Source organism: Anarrhichthys ocellatus, unplaced genomic scaffold (assembly GCF_004355925.1).
Source record: "Anarrhichthys ocellatus isolate YVR2014 unplaced genomic scaffold, GSC_Weel_1.0 scaffold62, whole genome shotgun sequence".
NCBI classification, from domain to species: Eukaryota; Metazoa; Chordata; class Actinopteri; order Perciformes; family Anarhichadidae; genus Anarrhichthys; species Anarrhichthys ocellatus.
In genome coordinates this window covers 907,119-917,640 of record NW_022280092.1, presented here as the reverse complement: position 1 = coordinate 917,640, position 10,522 = coordinate 907,119, and the positions used below count along the sequence as shown (strand labels likewise).

At 43.4% G+C, this 10,522-nt stretch overlaps 1 protein-coding gene across 2 annotated transcripts in view; it reads left to right on the top strand.

Annotated features, from left to right (window-relative positions):
* The first annotated feature begins 279 nt into the window (after nucleotides 1-279).
* fam20ca (FAM20C golgi associated secretory pathway kinase a) overlaps nucleotides 280-10,522 on the top strand; it is a 34,924-nt gene continuing 24,681 nt past the window's right edge. The window contains exons 1-4 of one of the 2 annotated variants that reach the window (XM_031872134.1): nucleotides 280-554; nucleotides 660-1,709; nucleotides 2,354-2,541; nucleotides 5,699-5,777. In XM_031872134.1, coding sequence (XP_031727994.1) covers nucleotides 1,159-1,709; nucleotides 2,354-2,541; nucleotides 5,699-5,777 — 818 coding nt within the window. In that variant the 5' untranslated portion in view covers nucleotides 280-554; nucleotides 660-1,158. Of the gene's footprint in view, nucleotides 1,710-2,353; nucleotides 2,542-5,698; nucleotides 5,778-10,522 lie in introns of both variants that reach the window. The other variant, XM_031872133.1, reaches the window with a different exon arrangement.

Genomic DNA, 10,522 nt, shown 5'->3' with positions numbered 1-10,522 from the left:
AATGAATTCCAAATATTCCTGGTGTGCTGCAGAACCCTTGGCCCATCCTCAAGGACCCATCATGCCTCCCCAGAGTGCACTTAAAACAACTGTAGCTTATTGAGCACTTTCAAGAATTGCGTGTAGTATACATACTCATTGTTCTTCACATCATATATCTCGGTACAAAGCCAGCATAGTATTTCAGGTTGTGCCAACGCCCTCTGGCTGCGTGCAGGGAAGTTGCAGCCTCAAAGGCTTTCAGTCCACATATTTTTTTTCCCCCTGAAGCTCGCCTTTCATGTCACTAGTGCTCCAGTACTTGTATGTGCAGACGCAGCCAACCTATTCCTCGTGACGCAACACCGAGGCTGGGCTCAGAGGGCTCCGATCATAATATTTAACACACCCACCGTGGATGAACACTTGGAAGGAAGACAAGGCGGTGTGAAGGGGGGGGAGACAAATGACAACCGGGATCCTTACACCTGCCAGCCAGTCTCTGATTTGACTTCAACGAGGCTTTGCACACAGCAGGAGCGGGACAGCATCCAAGCGCCTCAGCGGATCAGCTGGTATTTTCTTTATGGAATTTTCACTTTCTTCTTTAATAATCAATTCATCCTAAATACCAGGGAGGCTGTGGACTATACCAATCTCTTTTTTTTACTTTTTTTCAGTCATGACACAATTGACACCTCACTCCGTGCTGGCAGCAACACAAGGAAGCAGATTTGAGGAGGAATATCGGTGCTTTTAACAAGACCCCCCCTCCTCCTTCTTCTTCTTCCTGTTACCTATTCTTAACGATTTATTTAGCGGTCCGTCCTCCTGACACGATATCCTGGTCAACAAGGCAATGAATGAAGAGCACTTCTTGAGTCGCTGCCAGTGAAGTGTCCAGAGCTCACAATGTGTCGGTCAGCCCACCTGTCTGGGGACGAACAATTTGGACTATTGTAAAGAAAATAACAATAATAACAAAATAAGACCGAGCACATCATGGAGTTGTTAATATAGGCTGACACGCATTATGTGTGCAATGATCACAGTAAATCTTCAACCTAACATTGCTGCTTTGTCATCGCATAACAGTGTTGGACATCAATGTCGGTGCTGTAAGGTGCGCTGCGCTTAAATCGTATTAGCCTGACTGCGTAAAGAAAAATATATATAAAGATGATATTGTTTCGTAAATTCAGAGTGTTGATACTCATGGTGTTTTTGGTAGCGTGCACCATGCACATTATGATAGACTTGTTACCGAAACTAGAAAAGCGGGCGGCGGGAGCGGACAGCGGGGACGGCGGCTGTCAGTGCGCTCACCACCCCGGCGGGGAGTCGCAGGGCTGGGGGAAGCAACGCGCCATGTCCGCGGCTGAAGCTGGCTGGCCTAACAAGCACACGCTGAGAATCCTGCAGGATTTCAGCAACGAGCCGAGCTCCAACCTCACGTCGCATTCCCTGGAAAAGATCACAGCGGCCGGGGACAGAGCGGAGTCCTTCAGGCGGACGAGACCGTCTGCGGGGAAGGCGGAAGACCACAAGCCGCTCATCGGAGACGCGAGCGCGGGTCGGACGGTGCCCGCGCACGGTGTATCCCGCCTGTCTGCTCTGTTTGAGCATCCTTTTTACAAGGTTGACCTTCCTCCCCTCACAAACGATGACACTTTGTTCAACGTGAACACTGACATCAGGTTCTATCCCAGAGCAACCGCGAACCAAGGATGGTAAGCTGATGGAAATGTTTAAAACTTAAAGGGTTACAAGTGTGACCTGGAATAGACTGCTTTAACCTATTTAGCTGTTGATGATAATGAGATGGAAGAAGGGGACCAAAGGTAGGTGATATTACATGTTTGCTCCACAAAGAAATATAAGTAATCTGATATCAATATTGAAGTAGTTGAATTCAGTTAGCTCTTGTTCATGCAGGCTTGCAAATCATGAGACATGTGCTCATATCTGCCTGTCTGTTTGGATATCATCAAATCAACCAGCAGACAGGTTCATCCGTCTGTTTTCTCTGCCTCAACTATAATGTCCACTATAATGATGCATCTGCTGTCTCCACACACCTATTCTCATGGCATTTTACCTTTAAGGCACACAATTTACAAGTTGCTACATGCTGGATTTTTTTATATACCTGTCATTAAGGCTATATTGTAACTATTTTAACTCCATGTGTTACTAGAATGAAGTGTTTTGTGCCAAAAGCCTATCCTTCAGCTTGAATTTGTCTGACACAGTTAGTCTGTATTGAGACTGCAACAAATTGTCTACCAATAACAAAGACTAAAAATAATCTAAACAGGAATCTGCTTGCACCACAACGTCTTGTTAAACCTCCTCCACTCTCCCTGTTTTCCAGGCACAATGAGGAGGGGAACGATGAGGAGGAGGAGGAGTTCTCTCCAACAGGAGAGGCGACTGCAGAATCTTACCCCGACTGGTTACGTTTCCACATCGGCATCAACCGCTACGAGTTGTACTCCAGACACAGTCTTGTGCTGGACGCCCTCCTGAAGGACCTGGTCACACAGAGGATCACCAGCGTGGGTGAGTCAGTCACAAAATCGTAAAGATTTGAATGAGAACATGTGCTGCGCTACTAAATTGAAAGTAAGGATGGATAACAGATGGGTAGAAAAGGAGGGATCACACATGCCTGAAAAACGTGACGACGAAACATCTTCTGGCAAAGCTATTGGCAGGAAACATGGAGAGAAGAGTGGAGAAGAATTCCCCTCTACTAAGTCTAAAAGTCTAAACATTGCTTTCATTGCTAAATATCCATCACTGTTTTTCATTTGTAGACACTTTGCTTTTCAGATGATCAATATGTGCAAATTGCTAGGGGAACTCAAGGAAAGCTTTAAGAAATTCTGTTCTGTAAAAAGTAAAAAAAAGATGTCAAGGTGCAGAGATTGCAAGATTTCTGCTAAGTATTTGTCAACTGACAAAGAGACAGGTCTGCTATAAGACTGATTTGTATTTTTCTCCCATGATGTAAATTTTCTTTACTGTAGTTTGTTTTTTAACTTCTCATTATACTGATACCATCTTCAACAAATCTTTGTGAAAGAGATCTCAGTGTGAATATACCTTATCATTTTTGCTATAATGGCTTCATAAAAACTGGACAGTGAACACCAAAATATCCTCCACGGGGGCGTGTTATCTCTATCTCTTTGTGCATCAGTGTCATTGTATTTCTTATTGAGGCTGTCTCCACTACCTCTTTGTTATGAGTCCCTCTGGCAGCTCACAATCATTCATCATTCATGCTACACATCTCCGCCTAAACTTAATAGTTTGTGTGTTTTTGGTCGCCTCTGTTTATAATATATAAACCATCAATCTGTGCCCAGACACACCTATAGAACACACACATCTGTCTTCTGAAATGAAAACCCAGCGCAGTGTGTGTGTGTGTGTGTGTGCCTGGAAGCACGCATTACAGCTTTTGTGCCCCGTAATTAAAGCACACGCACACCTCAGATCTGTCCCACTAAAATTACAAAACACAGAAGTTTCTCTGTTCAGCATTTTCTCTGTAACAGTGCCTCCCTCCTCTGTGTCTGTCCCTCTGCGGCCTTTTGTTCCATCTCCAGCTGAACTCATAAATCATACGCACAGTGCCGTGAGGTGGCACAGGTGAGAGCAGGGTGGATTTATCATCATGGGGATGGGAGGGCAATGTGATGGTGGTGGGCGAGGCCCAGGGCTTTCTGAAAGACCAGAGAACATGAAGGTTTAGAAAAGACTACATCGATTCATTTGTGGATGCTCGGAGAAACGGAGCAAGAGATGGATGGTTAGATCAACAGGGGCCCATACATCCTCGCACAGATACCGAGACAGATGGCCTTTAGGAGAATCAAAAGGATCTTTTGTTGAAGTGGGCGACGGTGCGTAAGTGGAGAGCATGGCCGTCTTTCAATCAGACGGTTCGATCCCCGGCTCTGGCTAGTCGCATGTCGATGTGTCCTGGAGCTTAACCCCATAAATTGCTCCCGTAGCTGTGTGTTAGAATCTGAATTGTAAGTCGCTTTGGATAAAAGCGTCTGCTAAATGACTGTAATGAAGTTTGCTGACATGTTTGATCACATGTCAGCGCAGATTCAATCCAGAGAAACAATCAGCTGAGCTCTGCTCGGGTTTTTCACAGGGGATTAACTTTTGTAGTTTCCAATTAGAAACAAAATTTTATAAACGTCCAGCACAGAGCAGAGAATTGAGGTCAGCTCCTCAAGGATTGTGGCTTATGGGTTCAAAGTCACAGTATTAAAACATTGTCCAGTTGTTTGCAATCTCTCAAAAATTTTAGGTTTGCTGTATAGCTGTAACAAGTTTAAAGATTACTCTGGGGCACCGTCCACTTGTCCTGGCTGCAGCGAATCTAGCACATGTGTAGGCATAATGCTCTCGGTGCGTTCTTTGGCTTTGATTGCCAATCTACTTTCAATATCCATCCTCTGTCGTGAAGAAGAGGCGCTCACCTCAGGTTATGCGGGTTTAACTCTGTGCAACAGTGGATGAAAAATGCAGAAGCTTTTGAAAATGAGTCACGGTAAATGGGGAGGCTTGCCAGCATTGAGTAAAGCAAAGTGAGACAGACAGAGCATAGCAGAGACAATATGAATAAAAGGATGACATGTGCAAACAAGGAAGGCGAAAAAGGGTTCTCTCATAATATTTCTTTTATGAGAGAAACACCAAGAGAGTCGATAAACACAAAAGACAGTTCTGTGGGTAGAGTGCAGCCAGCTACTCAGCCAGCAAGCCATTCAGTAAGTGGGTCCACTACATGGGGCTTATGTTGATATTGGGGTTAGGCAGAAGCGCTGTGTTGTGTAATACGCTCAAGTTAATGCGCTGTAATAAATGGGCAAATCCCACCGAAAGCCCGTCCATTATGACGGAAACACAAGGCATTTAGACAGGCCGGGCAGGTGCCTTTGTTTGAGTCGGAGGCAGGCAAGAAGTTAAGGCTCCATCAGCCTCTGGGAGACACTGTGGACATGACTGATAGCCAGAGACATGGGCCCTGGCTCACGTTTTGCTCGTTGAGATCAGTTTGGTGGGAGTGAGAGGAAGACACAAGCACATCTGTGTACAGAGAAACATCTGGTCAGAAAACAGGTCTGTTATGTGCACATATACACACATGGATGGAAACACGCAGTTCGTTTTATATTTGATTCAGGAAATGAAGATTCAGCCAAGTTTTGAAACAAGAGGATGTTCAAAATGTAATTGCACAATAATAACACGCTTCTGAATTGTAGTGTCTGTGGACTTAATGTGCCAAAAATCACTGTGTTTTTTGGCTCTCTCAAAGTGACACATGTTGTCACTATTATATTTGTCCATCTCCAGTTTCATCAAACTCAGAACTAGCTGTAGTTGTCAGCAGACGCTTTTCACGCCACTTCTGTCTCCCAGTCACACCCACTTCCTAACTGCCACTTTGGTTGTACAGTGTCTGGCAAATTGGTCAGCAGATGTGAAAGCTCTATTACGCAGTCATGCAAAATTGCATCCTCCAAATTGGCAAATAATGACACAGCTGTGCTTATGCGGAAGTGTATTTCAGTGTGTTTGGGTTTATGTGTGTGCGTGTGTGTGTGTGTGTGTGTGTGTGTGTGTGTGTGTGTGTGAGTGTTTGTTTGCTTCAAATACTCATCTAACATCTCAATTGTTTTTCTCTCAGCCATGAAATCAGGAGGCACCCAGCTGAAGTTGATCATGACTTTCCAGAACTATGGACAAGCTCTGTTCAAGCCCATGAAGTAAGTAGCACAGATACTAAATTTACACTTTACTCTCCACCAAATCATCTGGTTATCGCAGATGTTGTCAGTGTCAGAGTATACATCTAAAAGCAGTTTCTCTGCTTTAAATTTGAGCAAAATCTGCATTTTCCACCTAAAATAACTAACATCAAAAATCTGTTCGATGCACTCGGTTTGATGCGCCCACTTGTAATGCATATTCTTCAAGAAGGCTACATGAAATCTCCTCTGAATAGGTGCCAAGCGCTGCCGCTGCATGTTTTCGTGCGTTCGGATATACAGCTCTCCCCCTCTGTGTGATCTTTTTTTTGTCTGCTTTTTAATTACCATCAACAGGCTTATGTGTTAATTAAAATGAGCATTGAGCCGTCGTCAAGACGTCTTTGGGGAAGCATATATGCTAGCAAATGCGCTTGGTACATGAAAAATAAATACCCTCCCTCTCAGCTGTCTTGAGTTTTACCCGATGAATTCCCATGCCGACGCAAATAAACAGCGTCCAGGCCAACTGGAAGTAATTGCTCAGGAGCCTGGTGTGATTGCTATGAAATGCATAATGGGTTTCTACATGAGAGCCTCAGTGGAGAGTATAAGATCCTGGGAGAGGGACAAGGAGACTGACAGAGGGGGTGGCTGGGTGAGTTTTTCTTGCAAGAACTGGTGATTAATACTTGTGAAAGCTCAAAGTGTCACATCTTGACATTCTGCACAGGTATACTCTTTGGTGATTCTTTATTTCAAGTGAACCAAGCCCATTACCATACCAGCCAAAGACACACTTGTGGGAGGGTAAACAGTTCAGGCCTGTTCGGTCAACGTCAGCTTGGAAATGAATGATGAAACATTATATCTTTTCCCTGTCAGGGCGTGATTGACGGAGAGCTGCAGCATTTATTCTCAGTTTATTCTCTTAATATTTGGTGTTTGTATCCCTTATTCATCTCCTCTTTACCTGAATGTAGTGCAACTTAGCATTTCATTTCAAGGTCAATAAGCGGCTGAATTTTTTGAACATGTTGCGTCGTTTACAGACTTGGCCGCAGAGAATATGTGATCCAAACAATGACAAGCTGAGCATCTATTGAAGGTTCCATACATACAAACCTTTCAAGTCAACATCCAGCAGGCATATCTGACAGGAACAGAGATTACCCGATATGGTTGTGTGTGTGTGTGTGTGTGTGTGTGTGTGTGTGTGTGTGTGTGTGTGTTTTGATTTAAATAGATGTTTGATTGGACAAGGCCTTCACAGGCTCCTTCTAGGCAACAGACAGCATGCATGAGTACTGTGATGTCAGGATGGATTAAAGAAGGAGAGTGTTGTGAGGCGTGGTCAGCAGGTGGGCTGTTGCTCTGACTATCATCTGGTATTAACAGTATCAGGGAAAAGTCATACATTATCAGCAGTCATGCAATGTCTTGTGATACAGATGTTGTCAGTTTCAGAACACAGATAATGAGTTCCTTATAGGAGTAAAGGTTGTCAAGGTGTGAAATGTCTGCACAACAAAAAATACATTGTCGTTATGTATTGATATGTATGTCTACTTTTGTGCCTGAGAATGAGAATAGTATATCATTTGCCCCACTTTTCAATAAACCTTTAGCTGATTGAAAGATTGAAGCCTCAGGTTCAGAGTTATGAGAATAGTAAATGATTTAATTGCTCGTGTTCGAGTTTTATTTTAAAATTTAAATAATGTTGCTTAGCAGGGATTGGATACATAACACTCCAATAAAATGTCAAAGATAAGTGCTCATTTCTTACGGTAGTCTTTCTCAGTTGCTGTCAGAAATTCTTTTGATGGTAATTACATGTCAGTTTCTGAATTATATGCTACAGATTCCCACAGCTCTTTATTTAGCATATTTTATTATTCAAACTCCTTGCTTTGACTGTCACCATCATCCGTCGACAGTGTTTACAGATATTATGCAAAAGTCTTAAGAGCGGAAATACAAAAATATCAGTTTTCTGCGAGAGATAATGTAGAAAGATAACCTTTGTTCTTCTTTTGTTAACGCACATCATTAAGTTTTGTTTTTTTCTATCATGGCATTGATGTGTCCCACTTTTATTTTAGGATCTGTGGTGCATTATGGGTACAGTAGTTCAGAGCCTTTCTGCGTTGTATTGTTTTTTCTTCACCTGTCCTATTGTGCAGCATCAAGTGGTGCTTCAAAGAGGCTTTGATGTTTCAGGCCTCCTTTGAGCTGAATGCAAATCTGCACACTGGCATGGACCAGGAGACTGCACAAGCTGACAGCTTGTCAGACACCTCCACAAGATGTTTTCTCTGTGCAGCTCTGGGAAAAAAAGTTTGTAGCTCGCTTTTATTTGTCTGACAAGCGCTATGATCGTGTTTGGTGATTTAAAGTGTGTGCCAACACTCAGGGGTAGAAGATGCTTGTTAAGTTTTGCAAACTGCAATTTGGTTTAGTCAGTTAGGTCACGACAGCCTGTTTTTCCCACAACAAAAAAATATCTCCTCTAAAATTGGAGTCAGCCAAATGTTTCTGATCCTCCCGAAAATTTGAATCTGACAATCACACAAGTACAAATATAGTTCCTTAGATGCGGATATTATAAATCATTTTCAGAGGTCAATTCATGCACAACTGCAGGTCTCTGCACTAATGCCTTGACTACCTACGAGTAAAAAAGTGGATGAATTATAGCGGTGTCACCATGAGAAAACCTTTAGCCAACAAATATGAATGCAAATTCTATTTGAACGAAAGATAGGGATATAAGATGGCTGTGAATTAGGATGGAGAGGAATGAAGTGGCATGTGAAAAGCGAGAGGGCTGGTGTTGGAAGACAGATGACAGGCAGCGATAGACCAGAGGGTAGGCGAGCAGTTAGCACTGCCAACCTGTCAAGGAACTGGGTCTTCCAGCTGGAGGCGGGCTACAGGCTGAGCGGAGACCCTCTATTGCCAGGCCTCTGTGTCTGTCTGGCTCAGGTCCCTGGTGCCCCATCCTACCCATCCCCTTGCCAAGATCCTGGTTGTGGTGTGTATACAGAACAGCAATGTTCATGTCATGGTAATTGGATTTGTCAGACAGAGGGTTGAGGGATTGAAGGAGGAAGTGTAAGCCTCAGATATGCAAAGAAAGAATTAATTTCTCCATCACACGCTGTTTGACAAGCCTGTTTCCACCCCCCTCACTTTGATTTTGTTGATAGTCTTACAGTTCTAAATGGTGTATGCATTGCAGGAAGAGCAAAAATAACTTTGATCGTCCCTATTTGTTGTGTGCATGTCCAGGCGTGCCAGGAGCTATTATATCAACGCACAGGGTTCATTGCATGTAAACACATGTGCTAGGACATATACAGTATATAGGGCACACATGGCGCTTCTTTAGCACCGTGGGAAATCAAGAGACATGCTCATCTGCATGAACCAGAACAGTTATGACAAGCTCTAGCACTGGTAAAGCCAATGGGGATGGATTCTTAGCTGCAACACCCAAGAGGCTGTTATGTTTTTATCATCTGCAGGCTGTTTCATAACCAAAAGTTAATTTGAGGGCCTCATCATATCTGCTGTGCCCCAGTTGGGTTATGACTGACATTGCTCCATGGATCTTCTCTGTAGATGGGGAATTGTATTAGGGCTGAAGTCATCTAATGTTCTCTGGAGGTAGCCTCTCCCTGCTCTGGTTATTGATCTTATCATGAAAGATTGATGATTTTATTAATGATTTGCATGCATTTGTGTAAAGTGCAAGAGGAAACAGAGCGGTTCATAAAGTGTTTTTGATGGTTTGTAATCTTTATGGTAAGCTTGATGCTGGAGAGTTCACCTGTTGCTTACAATTATTTCCTGTATACGAGAACTGCCAGTTAATCTGTCCATCCATCCATTTACTCTCCGCTTGTCCGGGGCTGGGTCCCGGGGGCAGCAGGCTTTACAGGATATTCCAGACATCCCTCTCCCCAGCAACACCTTTACTGTCAATCTCACACTCCAGTTTTCACTTCCTGGGGAGTCTGATTAGTGTGATTCCCAGATTATTGGAACACATTCCCTGATCCCCTTTTGTAAAAATGGGAACCACCACCCAGGTCTTCCACTCCACAGGCACTGACCCCAACTTCCATGCAAAACTGAAGATGTGTGTCAGCCAAGACAGCCCATCAACGTCCAGAGCCTTCATCATCTCAGTGAAAATATCAACCCCTTTAGCTTTTTGACTGCACAAGTTTTCGCCTCCAGAAACGCGCCCATTTCCCTTTTCTGGGCGAGCTGCAACTCTTTTGGGTCAGTTATTTTAGATATCTCTTGACTCGATAACAAGCATCTGTGGTCTAAATTGGAAGGAAAAAAAACTGACACAGATGTCACAAAAAAAAAGCCATCACATGGAGCTTCATAAGATCCATTCTGAGCCAAAGACATCCAATCGTTTGGAACCTGAACATCTCATTTGAAGGATGAATACGGCATGATTACATACATCTACATGCACTTAAGCACACTGTATGTTTACATATTTATGTAAATCTATGTATACATGGCATTCACTGCACGAACACACAAAATCCCCCTCTGAATTCATCATCATGTCTTAAAATATGTTTTCATTATCCTAGACCCTTAAGATGAAAGTATTCCTCTTTGGTAGTCACTTGTATAACACTGTTACCCTAAAGAGCCCCCACAAGGGCCATAAGAATGCCGTTGGCTCTCATGAGTTAGACACACTTTTGAGAGGTGTAGTCTGAGCTCAT